The sequence below is a fragment of the Spinacia oleracea genome, chromosome 3 (assembly GCF_020520425.1).
Source record: "Spinacia oleracea cultivar Varoflay chromosome 3, BTI_SOV_V1, whole genome shotgun sequence".
NCBI lineage: Eukaryota > Viridiplantae > Streptophyta > Magnoliopsida > Caryophyllales > Amaranthaceae > Spinacia > Spinacia oleracea.
The window spans coordinates 139559670-139579914 of record NC_079489.1 but is presented as its reverse complement, the minus strand read 5'-3'; the positions used below and the strand labels follow the sequence as shown (position 1 = coordinate 139579914).

General features: G+C 36.2%; 1 protein-coding gene and 1 long non-coding RNA gene across 2 annotated transcripts; both read left to right on the top strand.

Annotated features, from left to right (window-relative positions):
* The first annotated feature begins 419 nt into the window (after positions 1-419).
* On the top strand, positions 420-2457 carry LOC130470541 (uncharacterized). The gene is made up of 3 exons (XR_008931139.1): positions 420-832; positions 1167-1226; positions 2184-2457. It is a non-coding gene; the product is annotated as an uncharacterized lncRNA (long non-coding RNA).
* A 13248-nt stretch (positions 2458-15705) lies between these two features.
* Positions 15706-16749, top strand: LOC110774750 (uncharacterized). The gene has a single exon (XM_021979330.2). The coding sequence runs from the start codon at positions 15706-15708 to the stop codon at positions 16747-16749; it is 1044 nt and encodes a 347-aa protein (XP_021835022.1).
* Positions 16750-20245: the final 3496 nt, after the last annotated feature.

The following is a 20245-nucleotide window of genomic DNA, read 5'->3' as shown; positions in this document are numbered from 1 at the left end:
CAATCATGAGCTTGTTGGGGTGACGAAGGAGCAAGTCCAGCAAATAGTTGACATCTTGTCACGACCTTCAAACAAGTTGCAAGGTAATCTTGATTTACGATATATCCATGTCTCCCAACTCAGAAAATATATCCATGACCCTAACCATGTAATCCAACCAGAGTCTATAGAGTTAGACGAGTCATTAACCTCCAAAGAACGCCCTATTAAGATTCTTGATACCAAAACCAGAAGTACGCGGAACAAGGCCGTTAAGTTAGTTAAAGTGCTATGGTCGAATCAAAATTTCGAAGAGGCAACGTGGGAAGCTGAGGATGACATGAAAAAGCGTTATCCAGAACTATTTGAGCAGGTATGCTAAGTTTCGAGGACGAAACTCTTTTTAGGGGGGGGTGAAATAGGATGCTAACAGGTCAGTATCGTTCTTTTAGCACATTGGGTTAACCTTAAGTTCGAGGACGAACTTTGTTTTTAGGGGGAGTAGATGTAATATCCCGAATTTTCGGGTATTTTCTAATAAATTATTTTGATAAATTAAGATAATTTTACAATTAAAATAAAGTTTTTAATGAGTTTTAACTAATAGTCACTACAAGTATATTTTCAGATTTATTTTATAAATTTTCTGAAATTAGTCTCCTAGTTAAACCTAATACCCTAAGTATATTTTCAGAATTAATTTATATATTTTCTGAAATTAGTCTCCTAGTTAAACCTAATACCCTAAGTATATATAACCCAAACCTCACAAAAAAAATCTCTCGTTACATTAACTGATAGTAAACCCCTCCTCTCAATAATCTCCGCCGTTGTCACAGTACCCTTCCTCTCGGTAAGTAATAGATGTTTATCATTTCCAAGCTTTTCACTTTTGAAATCTATCTTCGATTTAGTGTTTTCTCGTCACTGCTAATTGACAATTATGGCTGACAATTGGGAGTGGGGATTGTTTAACTCATTAACTAACATTGTTTTGGGTTTTTCTATTGTACGTTCTTTAGGAATAGGTTCATACAGCAATGGTGTGCTTTGATTAAAAAAAATAATGAAAGTTGATTTATTAGACTAATTCTTGTTTATATTCTCTAACTATTACTACGCATAGATTAAGTTAGGTTGGGCAAATATTATGACTAACTTAGGTTATTTATTTTGTGTAATCGTAGACGGAGACTACTTAGGAACCACGCGAGGAGACTACTAGTTTGAGTACGTGCGTGTTCAAGGTAATTTTCAATGTCCATCATCTTTAGGTCCCGTTAGTAAAAGTATTTGGGTATATTTATGTGTTAATATGTGCTATGGAGATTAAGTGTTATATGCATATATATGAGTGTTATATATGATTTGAGTTTATGGGGATGTATAATATTAGTATGTAAATGATATTTTGTACTAATATAATTATTTTACGAAAATGAATATCACTTCATCTGATTAATGTGTATGGAGGCTATTTTGATGCTGGACACAAGTTGGAGTTTGTTAATTAATTCTGGTTATAAATTTGTTCATGAATTGTATAAAGTTACAGAAGCACTCCAACTCTTTAATAAGAGCTGTAACAATTAAGAACTAAGTGATCGTTGTAATATATTGATAATGATGGGCTCAATTGTACTTCGTATAATTGTAGTTATGGACTCTTGTGACTACGACTATTATGTGCTGTGACCTTATTAAAAATATTAATTACGTAAAGTGTAATATTAGAGGGAAAAGCCCGTAAGGGTTAGGAACAGGTTGCCCTTCTAGATGTTGTTCTATCGGTGCACTTTAGTGGAGACCCGGTAGGTTTCTAGTAGGTTTCTATTATTCTGCAATAAACTTTCTGCTTAGTCTTTCTCCTAATTCTATTGGTGCGCGGTCGCGGAGACCCATAGTCAATTAGTGAGGGGTGTGCACACTAGGGACATTCTGTACTCATCTTACTTTGGCCATTCTCAAGGGTTACGCGCGACCCTTAGCGTTCTTTTTCCCTCACTTAATTAATATTGATCTTTATGTGATAAGTTTAATAACGGAGTTGTTAAATTGGTGCTGGTTGTTTAATTGTCTATTTTATGTACTCAAAATGTTTTCAAACTAAAATTATTTATTTTACGGGATGGAGTTGGAATTACTCAGTTTATCTGATTTTTGGGAGTTCGTCTCTCTTGTCTCTTTTCTATTTACTTTTGCAGGTTGGTAAAGGTACTTGGCTACGAGTGAGGAGACGCTTAGAATAACCACCTAGTCAAGAGACAATTTCTATTTCAGTTTAAGTTTAAGTTGGTTTTTGTCATTCATTTTATGGGAATTGGTTGTAGTTTTTATGGGGCACCTTTTAGACCACTTAGTTAATTTTGACTTTAATGATTTTAAATTGTTTTGTTGCTTTGCATTTATTTTCTATGGAGAATAAATGTAGCAGTGGCACTCCCAAGGTTTGGACGATTGTTTTATGATATAAAAACATGATTTTTGATTATATAAAAGGTCCAAATTTTGGGGGTGTTACAAAAAGAACGCTAAGGGTCGCGCGTAACCCTTGAGAATGGCCAAAGTAAGATGAGTACAGAATGTCCCTAGTGTGCACACCCCTCACTAATTGACTATGGGTCTCCGCGACCGCGCACCAATAGAATTAGGAGGAAGACTAAGCAGAAAGTTTAATACAGAATAATAGAAACCTACTAGAAGCCTACCGGGTCTCCACTAAAGTGCACCGATAGAACAACATCTAGAAGGGCAACCTGTTCCTAACCCTTACGGGCTTTTCCCTCGAAGATTACACTTTACGTAATTAGTAATTTCATAAGGTTGAAGCGCATACAGTAGTCATACAAACCCCAAAATATCAAATTACGCAACCTTAGTTCATTATTATCACATATGACATCAGGTTACTCCACTGATGCAGCTCGAAATTTCATAGTTTAATGCATTGTGTTCACGTAGTCATTAACACTTAATAATAACAATCCAATACTAGTTTCCACACTATCCAATACATACTCCACTTCAATATAAACAAAAGTAGTTGGTTCATAAAATAATGGTAGTAGTACAAATAAGATTTACATAATATTACTAACTTTATACATGCCCATAAACTCAAATCACATAGTTCACATACAAAACACTTAATCTTTCTATTTCATAATAACATATAGATATGTACAAAAATATTTTTGCTAGCGGGACCTAAAGATGATGGACATTGAAAGTTACCTTGAACACGCACGTACTCAAACTAGTAGTCTCCTCGCGTGGTTCCTAAGTAGTCTCCGTCTACGATTACACAAAATAAATAACCTAAGTTAGTCTACGGTAGTCGCATGATTAGAGTAGGTATAACGTTAGTGCGTAATCGACCTTAAGTTAATGCCGATGAAGGAGTATTAATCTGCATATCCTATACTACTACTCTTCTACTGTTCATAACATGTAGGAAAATTCCAAAACATTTACTCACTTGATTTTCTTTGAAAACAAAACGTAAATTTAAAATTTTTAAGCAATGATGACATAGTATACAATGATTAAAATCCTAAATCTTATATGCAGGTGGCAAACAATTATCAAGAAGGACTTAGAATACTACACGGGATTCGGTTGGCTCGTACATGGCAAACAAGATTTGTTTCTTTTCCTTTTTAAATTCTACAATCAACCGCATAAATCAAGTGAAGGGAATAAAAAAAAGAATTAACTTACAAGAACTGGATATGGTGAGGGTGAGGCAGTGATGGCGGCAGGCAAGGTTTTGAGGGAGATGGAGATTAGTTTTTTTTTTTTTTTTCTTCGAGAGTACAGCAACACGGGAGGTTTTAAGGGTTTGAGATTATATATAACTTAGGGTATTAGGGTTTAACTTGGAGATTTAATTTCAGTATATTTATAAAATAAATCTGAAAATATATTTGTAGTTACTTTTAGTTAAAACTCATTAAAAAGCTTTATTTTAATTGTAAAAAGTATATTAAAATACCAAAATAATTCATCAGAAAAACCCCTAAAATTCGGGGTATTACATCTACTCCCCCTAAAAACAAAGTTCGTCCTCGAACTTAAGGTTAACCCAATGTGCTAAAAGAACGATACTGACCTGTTAGCATCCTATTTCACCCCCCCTAAAAGGAGTTTCGTCCTCGAAACTTAGCATACCTGCTCAAATAGTTCTGGATAACGCTTTTTCATGTCATACTCAGCTTCCCACGTTGCCTCTTCGGAATTTTGATTCGACCATAGCACTTTAACTAACTTAACGGCCTTGTTCCGCGTACTTCTGGTTTTGGTATCAAGAATCTTAATAGGGCGTTCTTTGGAGGTTAATGACTCGTCTAACTCTATAGACTCTGGTTGGATTACATGGTTAGGGTCATGGATATATTTTCTGAGTTGGGAGACATGGAAAACATTGTGGAGTGTGCTGTTTGTGTTGCTGTTTGTGTTGCTGTTTGTGTGCTGTTTATGTGCACTTGTGAGGCTGCTACTGTGGCTGCCTTGCTGCACATTGCAGCTCCTTGCATAAGCTCATGGCTTGCTTCGTCACTGCATAAAATAGACAATTAAAAACCAGCACCAATTTAACAACTCCGTTATTAAACTTATCACATAAAGATCAATATTAATTAAGTGAGGGAAAAAGAACGCTAAGGGTCGCGCGTAACCCTTGAGAATGGCCAAAGTAAGATGAGTACAGAATGTCCCTAGTGTGCACACCCCTCACTAATTGACTATGGGTCTCCGCGACCGCGCACCAATAGAATTAGGAGGAAGACTAAGCAGAAAGTTTATTGCAGAATAATAGAAACCTACTAGAAACCTACCGGGTCTCCACTAAAGTGCACCGATAGAACAACATCTAGAAGGGTAACCTGTTCCTAACCCTTACGGGCTTTTCCCTCTAATATTACACTTTACGTAATTAATATTTTTAATAAGGTCACAGCACATAATAGTCGTAGTCACAAGAGTCCATAACTACAATTATACGAAGTACAATTGAGCCCATCATTATCAATATATTACAACGATCACTTAGTTCTTAATTGTTATGGGGGGCTTGACCATTGGAGTTTGGATGAGAGTGGGACTACGGGTCCTGAGACCGTGTCGTCGCGTGCAGGTGATACTGCTGGGGTGTCGCCGCCTACAGGTGATACTGAGGGAGTATTGTCGCATCCGGGAGCTGATGAGGGGGTGTCATTGACCAGTGGCGACGACAGGGGAGTGTCGTCGCCTGTGAGGGAGGAACAACAACATGACACTCCTAGTCGAGTGGATTCAGACGTCGTCTCCTCACAGACAGGTGTAGAGGAGACGACGGGTAGTGACGAGAGTGAGACAAGGCAGTGTGTGGAGGATACGGAGTTAGGAAGGGGGAAGCGTGCGAAGTTTCCGTCGACAAAGCTGAAAGACTGTGTGATACATACAATACGGGAAAAATATAGTACTTCCGACAAAACACCTACGGCGTCATCACTCTCAGGTACTCCTTATCCTATCACATATTTTGTTAATTATGAGCGTTTTTCGTCAAAGCACAGGCATTATATAGCAGCATTGCAAGAAGGGCAAGTTCCTAAGAGTTTTAAACAAGCGATGCAGCATGAGGGGTGGCGTCAGGCAATGGTTGCTGAAATCGACGCGTTGGAGGAACAGGGGACATGGACGTTGGAAAATTTACCGGAAGGGAAGAAAGCACTGGGGAGTAAATGGGTGTATACTGAGAAACGTGATGAGGATGGGAATTTGTTGAGACTGAAGGCTCGATTGGTATGTTTAGGGAATCATCAGGAGGAAGGGTTGGATTATAATGAGACATTTGCTCCCGTCGCGAAGATGGCGACAATTCGAACTTTCCTAGCTGTCGCAGCTGTCAAACAGTGGGACGTGCGATGGACGTCCACAATGCGTTCTTGCACGGTGACTTGGAGGAAGAGATCTATATGAAGATTCCTCCTGGATTCCAGAAGAATCACTTTGACAAAGTGTGTCGAATGAGAAAGTCGTTGTATGGGTTGAAACAAGCACCTAGATGTTGGTTCCAGAAGTTGTCGACGACATTGACGCACTATGGATTTCGACAGTCGCTGTCCGATTATTCTCTCTTTACTCTGTCTAAAGGTACGTTGCAGCTGAGTGTGCTCATTTATGTGGACGACATGATTATCGCAGGCAATAACAAGTTTGCGCTTGAGAGTTTTAAGGCATACTTGAAGGAGTGTTTTAAAATGAAAGACCTCGGGGCTCTGAAGTACTTCCTTGGGTTAGAGGTGGCACGAAGTAGTCAAGGGTTCTATGTATGTCAGAGAAAATATGCCCTCGACATCATCTCAGAGGCCGGATTGTTGGGAGCAAAGCCTGTGGACTTTCCCATGGAACAGAATCATAGGTTGGCATTGGCAGACGGGCCAGACCTGTCGGACGGTGAGCAGTATAGGCGTCTGATCGGACGTCTGGTTTATTTGGCTGTCACGCGACCAGACGTTGCCTACTCTGTACATGTCCTATCTCAATTTATGCAAGCACCAAAGGAGGCACATTGGGAAGCAGCTTTGCGAGTAGTGAGATATTTGAAGAAGTGTCCGGGTCAAGGTATACTACTTCGGTCGGACAGTGCGTTGCAGTTGGAGGGGTGGTGCGACTCGGATTGGGCAGGGTGTCCAATGACGCGTCGGTCGGTGACTGGATGGTTTGTGTCACTTGGTATGTCGCCAGTTTCTTGGAAGACCAAGAAACAGCATACTGTTTCTCGGTCGTCTGCTGAGGCAGAATATCGATCGATGGCAGCTCTGACGTGTGAGTTGAAGTGGTTGAAACAACTACTACGCGACTTGGGGGTGACACACGACCAAGGCATGAGGATGTATTGCGACAATCAGTCTGCGTTACATATTGCACAGAATCCGGTGTTCCATGAAAGGACAAAACACATCGAGTCAGATTGTCATTTCATTCGAGATGCAATCAAGGAAGGGATCATCAGTCCGTCGTACGTGTCGACGAAGGTTCAGTTAGCAGATATCTTCACCAAAGCGTTGGGGAAGGCGCAATTTGAGTTTTTTTGAACAAGATGGGCATTCGAGATCTACATGCTCCACCTTGAGGGGGGATGTTAAGATATGTTAAGATATTAGATATTATTCTGTGAATATTCTGTAGAGTCCTAACTATGGTAAGTTACCTAATGTGTACCTAGGGTTTAGGTAACTGAGTTGTACTATATATACGTGTGTTATTAATGAGAATGATACGAGATTACACAATATTTGACAGACAGAAATGGAATGGAAAAGAGATAGATTCCCGGCCATATTGGTACAAGAATATTGCCATAATTAATGGACATTCATTCACATTGAGTTGGACTACTAGTGTACGTAAACGAGATGTAAAATTACATACATAGTATATATGAAATACAAACTCATTGTTACTACGACATTACGTACCTCAACTGGAACTACTACGACTCAACATTGTACGGTGGCACGAGGCATTTGTGTAAGGAATTACAACTCCATCCCGTTTCAGTACGACTTGAAAAAGGTATCAAGCAAGGAACATACACATACTCCATCTAGGTTTAACTTGTTGCTGTAATTTGGCTGTAGAATCATTACTCTGGCTACCTAGTTTTTCGTTTTTACGTACCTATACTCCCTAGGTCGATAGTGGATAGTTGTGCGTGGTCCTATTTGGCTATTTGTTACGTGGCCGCTAAAGACACGTCGTGATCGATATGTTAGTGATCGATCACAAAGAAAATCAATGCTTTGTATTCTTTAATTGGGGACCTAAAACTTTGCATAATTTGGGTACATGCGAGCAAGAACATTATAATATGTTTTCTTCACCTTATTCTTATTAATAGCTTGTTTGGTCAAATCGGAAAAATTAAACTAGAACTGATAAAAGAAAGTCAAAAAACACTTATAAAAGACATTCATATCAGACTAAACCAGGAAAAAGTAGACCAAAAATTAGAAAAATCAGATCAAAACGATCAAATTGATGATAGAGAATAAAGCCTAATAGCTTTCATGTTTGCTGGTGCTCTGCTGTACGGAGTAATAGCTTAGTTGAAGGATTGATGGTTACTCCACTATAGTCTTGTAAGTTGTGATCATAAAGAGTATGGTTGTAAATAATTACTCTGTAGCTCTTTAGTATGCATGGCTTAGGTGGAGTGAGAAGGAAGGCATATAATCATTTTTCGATAACCGAAGAGGATAAAAATGTGACCCAACTCGTAAGCTACTTGAACTCAGCTCGACTCGGTTTAAACTAAACTTAATTCGAGTTTACTTTAACTTTATTAACAAGAAAACGAATATGGACACTCTAAAAAAGAATACGAGATAATCTTTTAAAGACGGATGAAATAGTCCTCAAGTTTAATTTTGGTCGTAGCTCGAGCGCAGTTGAAATTAAAATTGAGACAATCACATTTCAGTCAAAATTTTGTTCAGCTCGTGATCGACTCCTCGATTATAAGCCGGATGACCCAAACTCAGCTAATTAGGGTGCCAAATAGATTTTCTCCGTTAAAAAAATAAACCGTCCACATTATTTCAAAACGGATCGAGGAAATACGTTTGATACTCCGTAACAAGCACAAGACAATATCATATGGATAATTAATTTAGAATGGTCAGTTTTGGTATAAAGGGTTGTCCTGTAAAAGGCTTTGATTGCCCCTTAGTTGCGGTTATGATTTATGATTATTATGAAGGAGTTGGGAGGCATTATGTAATCACTAATTTGGTGGTCCATGTTCAGCCTTAGCTTAATGTGCTAATAATGTGCTATTTGCCCACATCTACGCTACTCAGCGACTGTAATACGGAATACTCTTTTTAGTGTCTTGGTGCCCCCTTTTCCCTTCCTCCTCTTTTCCTTCTATTTTGTTATTTAAAATTTTAAATATATTGTATATTGGAATGTATATTGGAATAATTTTTACTGTTTTGGTAACTTTTAACATCTTGGGATTAATTTTTAAATTAAAATTTTGATTTTGATGGATAAACATTTGAAAGGGTTGTAAATAATTATATTCATACATTTTGTTGTGATTTTGCAGATATAATTTTTGTTAATGTGAAATTTTTGATCTCTAAAAAATAGACAAAATTTATGTTATAGCGTGATAACTTTTAAACATTTTGATTTAACTTTTAATTGTACATACCGATACACTTTTGTTTGGATAAAAAAAATGGAGAGAAAGAAAAAGAAGGAAAGGTGATGATTGAGAAATCGAGAATAAGCTGAGCCCTTGTTTAGATAAAAGGTTGGCGAAGAAAATGATACGGAGATTTATTTTCCCTCCCTAATTAATAGACACCGTGATGTGCTTGTAATTTTCACATATTTAGGAGCCAATTAGGATCTTTTTTGTATACATATTAGCATAGTTTAGTCGCATATAGTTGCATTTAGAGTTATTCCTACTCTATTTCCTTTCTTTGCTTGTTTTCTACGGAGAGCTTCTCTCTCCCTATTTTCAAGTCAAGCTAAAGCGACGTAAAGAGTATATACTCGCTAATTCAAAAGAGACATTGACCACGTCAATGGGGTTCGAGTGCAAGGTTCGCAGAATCCTCGTCATACCACCTCATCACTATCATTGAAGGCTCTCAAGAATAAAGAGAAGTATGGGTGAAAAGCTTTCACCAAGTCGAGTCTTTGGGCTTGAAGGAAGCACGATGTGAGGAGTGTAGAAGAGTAGTAAGAAAGCTAGAGGCATGGTCCTTGCACGGAGCATGTAGTCCTTACATCACAACGAGAGAAAGATCGCCAATGGGTAGCAGTTATGCATGGACCGTGCACGATTCGACGTGGGTCGTGCATTTCTGGCGCATGACCCTCTGCACGGGTCATGCATTTCTTCCCCACGTCGTGCAACACATGCTACCCCATTTCAGCTCGAGGTCGTCCAACATCTGCACGGGTCGTGCAGAGTTGATGAAGTCCGTGCAGTGTCTAACGACAACCCTACTTTTTTGGCACATGTTCCCCTTAGTATAAATAGAAGGTTACCCTTAAATCCACTTGCGTGGAGTGTGTATTAGCTTTATTTTCAGTCATTTCTCTTAGGAATACACTTTATTTATTTCTAGATTACTCTTTAGTTACTTAATTTGTCTTTTAATTTCTGCACATTTAGGAGTAATATCTCATCTTTCAATTCAAGTATTTTCTTTTGTTTACATGCGTAATTCCTTTATAGATTTTATCTAATTGCTTTCCTTACAATTTTATTTTGAGTTTTTTAGTTCATGATTAATTTGTGGTTGAGTTTCTTTACCTAATTTGGTATGTTTTTGGTGTTCATCCTCAAGTTCATCTTTTAGGTTGTGTTTCTTTATCTAAAATAAAAAGTCGTGTTTTCATGTATGGTTTGCTTATATCTACTAGGTCTAAGTGCTATTATATGTAAGTAGTTCTCTTAAGCCTAGGGGTTGGGTGACCCCTAGTAGAATTATGTCATGATTTCTCTTTCTCTTGTGCTATTTTCGTGTCTATGTATTGTTGAGGTGATTTGTGCGTTTTTCTTAGTAGTGTGACCATAGGGATGCCAACTCAATGCTTTTGTTCCTACACCCCTCGCGAGGCCTTGAAGTGGCACCGAGGCGGGTTCGGGGTCTTGATTGCTCGTTCTTGTGAGGTGTTACTAAGTGGATTCTGTAGTCTAGTAACCGGTGAAAGTCGGGGCTAGATTATGTGTTCATCCATATTGATATTCACCCACTTATGGTGGATAGAGATGATCGAAGTGCTATGCTCAATGTCCTAGAAGTGTTCTGACCTTCGACCGGGGAACATTCTCTTGTAGGAAGCGAATCTCACCGATGAAAGTTGGGGATTTATACTAATACGGCTTGTTTGATAGTCGGTCATAAATGGTGAGAAAGGGAATAAATCTAAGTGTAAATTGACAAGAAATAGCATCATGATGTCCATGGTAATGAAATTTTGTCTCAAAATTACTGTTTTTCTTCATAAAATTTCATTCCCACCTACTATCACTCCCAAAATGGTAATGAATGATAATGAAAATTTATAAAGAAAAAAGAAATAATTTTGAGTGAAATAATATTACCATGAGAATGAATATTGATTTTCCTTACAAATTTACATACAAATCCATTCATGTTGATACCATTTATGACCGACTTCTAAACGGGCCGATAGGGTGCATAGGTCCCTTTCATGATTTGATCCGTAGTACAAGAGTTGTGACTTGCCATAGCCATACTAGGTGAAATGCCCTTCTCCCTGTTCCTATCCCTTTATATTGATTACCCAGTTTGTGCAATTAGTGACAAGTTGTGCAAACAACCCAACTATTTATTGTTGTTTAAAGTGAAGTGTGCTAGTAGCTACATGTGTCTTGCTAGTATGAAAAACACTTGATTCCCGAGAGTTCGACCCCTTACTTACCCCTTATCTACTATACTTTGTATAGTGTCATATGATTGAGTCAAGTGGACTAAATTATATTACTTGTGTGGCCACCCTAGGTGTTTAAAGACACACTTATGGTCCATCACACCATACTCTCAATATTGAAGATTTGCGGTGTGTTTAGAAAACAAAATAGAATAGAATGGAAGGGAAAGGAAGGAAGGAGAGGGGGAAGGTGAGCTGCATTTCCCCCCTCTCGATATTTTTTTTTCTCCTCCCCTTCTACCTATTTCTCTCCTATCAACGTTTCATAAAAAGTTTTATTGTTACTATTTGCACAAATATTAAGACAAAAATAAGAAAGTTGGTGAAATATAATAAAATATGGATAAAGTAAGAGAAATGTGTAAAAATGTGTGGGTGGAAAAAAAAAAGTAAAGTAAGAAAAAATGAGTGTAAAATTGTAAATATTATGGGGGTAAGAAAGATAAGATAATAATTTTTCATGTCCAAAAATAGAATACGTAAAATGTAAAGAGCATTATGAAACACACTAAAACGGAAAATATAAAAATCAATTAAAATGGAGATAGTACTATCTTTTTTTTTTTTTTGTGCGAATGAGCCAAAAGAGCATGGATGAAAATCGATCCCAAAATCACCTGGAACCGGGATAAAAACTCTAACCAACTGAGCTATACATTACTCTTTTTAAGCACATCGTAAACGAGGTAATTTAAAGTGTAATTATAAAGGAGTAGTGAATATTTACAATCTTTCTTGGGTAATCATTAATGGGGGAAATATCATTGCTTGAATTACAAGTCTTATTCCATCTCTATAATTATTGAAACCCGATGGTTCTAATTAATTATCTTTAACGGTCGTTTTCTACGAGACCAACTTGTAATTTAACAAAGACGATCTACTTAATTATTAGTTTCCGTACTCACCAACAAGATCAAGTTGCTTGGACTTTAATATGACTAGTTCCTAATTACTCCTTATAATACGGATTAATACTATTCCATTCACTAACGACATCTTTGTAGTAGTACTAATCATCCGTATATCTATCATTCTGTCTGCTTCAAGATACTGTGATACTACAAAGTACAGTACTATTCCGATCCTACAGTATACGAAGTACTCCGTATATAAGAAGTTCAAAATGGGAGACATCAATACCACCAAACCCCAATACAGCTGAGGAAATTAAGTGACACTCGTAATGATCAACTTTACGCAGATCCATAATTAATCATTCAATGCGTGATTTTAACATATATTTCTAAATTAATTCTAAATTAGAAATCATTAACTGTTTATTTAGAGTTTGGAGCTCTAATAAGACCTGTATATATCATTACGTACCATTTATTTTTCCTACTCCATATTTGTTTTTCACGTTTTGCTAACTTTAACGACTAGTACATCCAACTATAACTATTGTACCAATCTACTACTCCCCCGTCTGTTTTTGTTTTTTGCGTTTTTCTTTTTTGGTATTTCAAAATGTTCTTTACATTTCTTTTTATATTATCACATAAATAACTTATATTATATCAAAAATTATGTCCAACTAATATTTTAACCAATTAAATTCATTGGGTATTTAATCTTTCACACTTTTCCATTGGAACATTAATTTTTCTCATTTCCCAATATCAGAATTTTGATAAAAGTGAAAACAATATAAATAAACGTAATTTATCATGTTTAAATAAAAAAATTGAGGAATCTCGATGCAAATTAATTATTCGTTAAAACGCATGAAAAATACAAAACGTAAAAAACAAAAAGAGACGGAGGGAGTATCAGTAAATATTAAGGAGTACTCCCTCCGTCCCGGAATACTCGACCCGGTTTGACCGGCACAGAGTTTAAGGGACTTGAATTGACTTATTTAATTTAATATGTAGTAATTGATAGTGGGGTATTATTTTAATGTAGTTAGTGGGAGGTGGGTTAAGAGGTGGGGTTGGGGGAGAGTAGGGGTTAAATTTTTAATTATTTTTTGTATGGAGTAGGGGGTAGGTGGGTTAATAGGGGTGGAGTGAGAAATAATATAATATTGTTAGAATATTTCCATTTTTAGAAACAGGTCAAGTATTAAGGGACGGCGATAAGGAAAACAGGTTAAGTATTCCGGGACGGAGGGAGTATAAAAAGTTAAAAGTCTCTTATACTCCACACGAATTAGGGATATAAAGAGACAAAAATATAAAGAGCTCATCTTTAATTTATAATTGATCGGTTACCTCAGAGAAGTCCGCTCCAACAGGTCATTCTTTCTTGCCAGGAAAAACAATTAATGAGATAAAAAGTCTTCACACATTTATTTTTACAGTTTAATTTAATCAATGAGAACCGATCCAACTTATTGAATTTTAGTTGAACTGAACTGAGCTTATTATTTTTTTCTTTTTTGGTGATGAACTGAACTTATTATAGGCATGAGACCAGTAAAGTTAAGAAAAATGATTATTCTCTCGCCGTCTCTAATTGTTTGTCCCATTGCATTTTTTATGGGTCGAATAATAGATACTTTGACCACTAATTCTCACTAACATATAAGAAATAATATAATCATGTGGAGAAAAGTGAGACGAGGCCCCTTCGGGCAATATTTCGTAATACGCAAAATTCCCCTCTTTCGGTAAGCATCCAGTATCGTCTTTTCACCTCCGAGAAATTTTTTTCGTGCGGATTTTTATTAGACTCGGTTCAATGTATAATTTTAGAATATTACCTTTTAAAAAATTTACGCGTATATATAGAATAGCTTCTTAATTCGCGTTTTTAAAACCGTAAAAAAGTTACTACTCCCTCCGTCTCTTTTTGTTCTTTACATTTTCCTTTTTGAGTATTTCAAAATGTTCTTTAAATTTCCTTTTATAGTATCACATAAATGGATTTAGTATTCTATCAAAATTTGTGTCCAATTATTATTTTAACCAATTAAATTCATTGGGTCATTTAATCTCTCACACTTTTCAATTGGGACATTTAAATTTTCTCATTTCCGAATATCAAAATTTTGATAAAAGTGAAAACATTATAAATAAACGTAATTTATCTTGTTTGAATAAAAAATTTTGAGGAATTACAATGTAAATTAATTAATCGTTAAAACGCGTGAAAAATATCAAACGTTAAAAACAGAAAGAGACGGAGGGAGTAATACTTAAGGATATGCGAGTACGGTCTAATACTTCGTACGAATTAGGGAGGGTGGGATATAATAAAATTAGGATTCTGTTATAAAATATATATTAGGGTGGATGCCCATTATACCCTTACCCCTATATAATACTATGTATATGTATATATTATGTATGCCTAATGAAATAAGAGGATAACTGACATACAGTTTCTCTCTTCCCCTCTCTATCTTTCTCTCTACTTTCATAATACGTTATCAGCACCATCTCTAATTGACCGAAGATAATTGAAATTATCAACCCTAATCATTAATCTTGTTTGGTGACGGGAAAGGAACAACGAAACAAGCAAATCGATCAACAAATTCTGGTATGTATTTTAATTATTGGATCATGGTATTTATTTTATAACTGTATAACTTGTTAGATTTTTATTGACGCAATTTGACAGTTACATGTTGTTCACATTAATGTTATAATTAATACTCATGGTTATAATTGAATTATATTGTGATGATGCAAGTATGCAACATGATTGTAAACTAGTACTGTACGCTTTTTGTATTTTGCGTTTCATTCCTCCTGCCCACATGATTGTAAACTAGTATTTCGCTTTTGTGTTTTGCGTTTCATTCCTCCTGCACTCATGATTTGAATTGATAGTTTACCATACTAAGTTGTTTTAATAACCGTTAGTAATCGGTATGTTGATTTCGTAAGTTTATGTTTATTTGTTTTACCGTATTAATATGAATATTGAATTAGAATACTTGGAATTATGTCTAATTGATGATGTTAGTATCTGAATATTTATGTTAGTTACGGTTTAATGTGACAATATCATGTGGCAATACTGTTTTGATCGAAGTGCAGTATCTTTGTTGTCCATATCAATTTTGGTAACTTCTTCTTTATTGCGGTAAATATGAATTTTTCTTATATATTTTACAATACTATTGATTGTTTTGATGATTTTCACGACAAATGATAATTTAATGTGTTAAACCTATTTTGATGTGTATGAGTATGTCTATTTGATGATGTTAGTATGTGATGTTTATGTAAATTACGATTTGATGTGAATATGTTTATTATGTAAGTCTTAATTAATCAATATTATTATCCTGTATAGTGAATCATGTCGAACCTAGCAAAACTTGAAATTGTGGCGCTTGATATTACTGGAAAGAATTATTTGTCATGGGTGTTAGATGCTGAAATACACCTAGATGCTAAAGGGCTTGGTGACACAATAAAAGAAGGAAATAAAGCAACATGTCAAGATAAAGCAACATGTCAAGATAAAGCTAAAGCTATGATATTTCTTCGCCATCACCTCCATGAAGGGCTTAAAACTGAGTATCTGACAGTTAAAGACCCACAAATCCTTTGGAGCAATCTAAAGGAAAGGTATGACCACCAGAAAACTGTAATATTACCAAAAGCTCGTTATGATTGGTTGCATTTAAGATTACAGAATTTTAAATCCGTGAGTGAATATAATTCAGCCATGTTTAAAATTACTTCTCAATTGAAATTGTGTGGAGAGAAAATTACTGATGCAGATATGTTAGAAAAAACATACTCCACTTTTCATGCAAGCAATGTTGTCCTGCAGACACAGTATCGAGAAAAAGGTTTTAAAAAATATTTTGAATTGATATCTTGTCTTCTTGTGGCTGAACAAAATAATGAGCTGTTAATGAAAAATCATGAAGCACGCCCTACTGGCTCAACTCCATTCCCTGAAGCGAATGTGACATCCCATAGCGGGAAAATATCAAAGAATAAAGACCATGCCAGCAGCAGTGGTCGTGGTCGTGGCCAATGGCGAGGCCGTGGGCGTGGACGTGGTTTTGGTAGCTGTGGTAGAGGTCGTGGAGGTTATTACAAGAGCTCACATTCCCACCAGAAGTGGGACCGCAAAAATGGTAAAGGTGAGAAAGGAAAAAGTGACAATGTGACTAGTGTTTGTTATCGTTGTGGAGGAAAAGGCCATTGGTCACGCGTATGTCGCACTCCAAAACACCTTGTTGACCTTTATCAATCATCATTGAAGAAGAAAGGAAAGAATGTTGAGACCAATCTTGTATTTGAAGATGGCGAAGGTAATTTTGAGTCTGGTGATACAACTCACCTAGAAGTTGCAGATTTCTTTACTTCCCCTGAAGGGAATAATTAAGTTTTTAATATGTTGTGTTGGATTTGGTATAGAATTGTAGTATTTTAATTATGACATTATGTATTTAAGTTATGAACTTTGTGGTATAATGACTTTATATTCTGTGTGTTTTCTAAGATATTGTATTATTTTGGGTGTTTTATTTTATAATGGTTATTTTGGACATGTTTAGTTTTGTGACACATATTTTTATTTCCTTGAAGAATATGAATACCTCTCAAGGTCAATGGGAAATAAATGATGAAGAATTGTGTCTTGCAGACAGTGCAACTACTCATACTATACTTAAGAATAAGAAATATTTCTCTCAATTGATGATGAGAAAAACTAGTGTGAATACTATATCGGGTAGTACTAATATTATAGAAGGCTCCGGAAGAGCAAATATATTGTTGCCTATGGGAACTAAATTTGTCATCATTGATGCATTATATTCTACCAAGTCTCAAAGAAATTTATTGAGTTTTAAAGATTTTCAAAGTAATGGTTATCGATCATATTGAGACTATTAGTGAAGGAAATGATGAATTCCTTCAAATCACGAGCATAACTAATGGCACAAAGACTGTCTTGGAGAAATTACCTACATTCTCCACTGGTTTGTACTACACGAGAATTAATACTATTGAAACACATGCTATAGTAAACCAGAAGTTTACTGATAGCTTCATAGTTTGGCATGACCGGTTAGGCCATCCCGGTTCAATCATGATGCGAAAAATCATTGAAAATTCTTGTGGGCATTCATTAAAGAGCCAGCAGATTCTCTCTAATAATTTTTCATGTGTTGCTTGCTCACAAGGAAAGTTGATAATTCGACCATCACCAGCTAAGATAAATTTTGAATCAATCAATTTTCTGGAACGTATACAAGGGGATATTTGTGGGCCAATACATCCCCCGTGTGGACCATTTAGATACTTTATGGTTTTAATCGATGCATCGACTAGATGGTCACATGTATATTTGTTATCATCTCGCAACCTGGCGTTTGCGAGATTACTTGCTCAATTGATTAAATTAAGAACACATTTTCCAGATACTCCTATTAAGTCTATTCGTCTTGATAATGCTGGTGAATTTACTTCACAATCTTTCAATGATTATTGCATGTCCATTGGGATAAATGTTGAACATCCTGTAGCACATGTTCATACACAAAACGGTCTTGCTGAATCATTAATTAAACGCATTCAGTTGATTGCTAGACCATTGCTAATGAAGTCTAAACTCCCAATTACTGCTTGGGGACATGCTATATTACATGCAGCAGCATTAATTCGCATCAGGCCAACAAATTATCATAAATTCTCCCCATCACAATTGGTTTTTGGTCAGGAACCAAATATATCCCATCTTAAAATTTTTGGATGTGCAGTTTATGTCCCTATAGCTCCACCACATTGCTCCAAGATGGGTCCTCAAAGGAGGTTGGGAATATATGTTGGATTTGATTCCCCATCAATAATCAAATATCTTGAGCCAACTACAGGGGATTTATTTAAGGCTCGTTTTGCTGATTGTCATTTTAATGAGTCAGTTTTCCCAGGTTTAGGGGGAGAAAACAAACAGCTGGATAAAGAAATTAGTTGGAATGAATTATCATTATCTCATTTTGATCCTCGTACTAAGAAATGTGAACTAGAAGTTCAAAAGATAATTCATTTACAAAGTTTAGCAAATCAGTTGCCAGACGCTTTTACTGACCCAAAGAGAGTGACTAAGTCACATATACCAGCTGTGAATGCTCCAATTAAGATTGAGGTCCCAGAAGGACAAAATGAAGTTGCTAATGAGTCTAAGGCACGCCAGAAGCGTGGAAGACCAATAGGTTCCAAAGACAAGAATCCTCGAAAAAGGAAAGGAGCAATGGTTAATGATGGTCCAATAGAGGATACTATCAATTTTAAAGGATCTCTAGAAGAGACTTTAGACATGATAGAAGATGAAATTCAGGAACCTGATAATGAAGAAATTTCAATAAATTATATCATGTCTGGAATTACATGGAACCGAAATCAAATCGACGTCGATAATGTTTTTGCATGCAATGTAGCATTAAATGTTGTGGATGATGATGAGGATCATGAACCAAAGTCTATTGAAGAATGTAGACATAGAGATGATTGGCCAAAGTGGAAGGAAGCAATTGAATCAGAATTGAAATCTCTTGCAAAAAGAGAAGTATTTGGACCTGTAGTCCGTACACCTGAAGATGTAAAGCCAGTGGGACATAAATGGGTCTTTGTGCGAAAGAAAAATGAAAATGGTGATATTGAAAGATATAAAGCAAGATTAGTTGCACAAGGATTCTCACATAGACCTGGTATTGATTATGAGGAGACATATTCTCCTGTGGTGGATGCAACAACTTTTAGATATATAATTAGTCTGGCAATGAGAGAGGGACTTGACTTACGCTTAATGGATGTAGTCACAGCTTATTTGTATGGCCCACTGGATAATGATATCTATATGAAACTCCCAGAAGGATTTAAGTTGCCAGAAGCAACAAAATCAAATTCTCAAGAACATTTCTCTATCAAATTGAATAGATCTCTATATGGATTGTAACAATCTGGGCGTATGTGGTATATATAATCGCCTTAGTGAGTACTTATTGAAAGAAGGCTATAAGAATGATCCTATTAGCCCATGCATTTTTATAAAGAGATTTGGATCAGGATTTGTTATAATTGCAGTGTATGTTGATGATCTAAACATTGTTGGAACTCCTGAAGAGATTTCCATGACCGTGGAATGTTTAAAGAAAGAATTTGAAATGAAAGATCTTGGAAAGACAAAATTTTGTTTGGGGTTACAAATTGAGCACCTAAAGAATGGAATCCTTGTGCATCAAACAACATATACAGAAAAGGTGCTAAAAAGGTTCTCTATGAATCAAGCACATCCATTGAGTAGCCCTATGGTTGTAAGATCACTTGAAGTGAATAAGGACCCTTTCCGTCCTCGGGAAAATGATGAAGAAATTCTTGGTCCTGAAGTACCATACTTAAGTGCAATTGGAGCATTGATGTATCTTGCTAGTCATACAAGACCTGACATATCATTTTCTGTGAATTTGTTAGCAAGGTTTAGCTCATGCCCAACCCGTAGGCATTGGAATGAGATTAAACATGTACTTCGTTATCTACAAGGTACAAAAGATATGGGTTTGTTCTTTCCTAATTTATCAAAAGAAGGTTTAGTTGGTTTTGCAGATGCAGGATATTTATCTGACCCTCATAATGGCCGACCACAAACTGGATATCTGTTCACATGTGGAGGTACTGCCATTTCTTGGCGTTCTATAAAACAAACTATTGCAGCTACTTCCTCTAACCATTCTGAGATATTAGCAATTCATGAGGCTAGCCGTGAATGTGTATGGCTACGGTCTGTGATTCAACATATAAGAGAAGATTGTGGTTTATCCTCCGAGAAAGAGGCACCAACAATTTTATATGAAGATAATGCAGCATGTATTGCACAGCTC

Bases quoted from the DNA above. Each gene is read 5' to 3' on its own strand.
- LOC110774750 (XM_021979330.2), top strand. From the start codon at position 15,706: ATGTCGAACCTAGCAAAACTTGAAATTGTGGCGCTTGATATTACTGGA.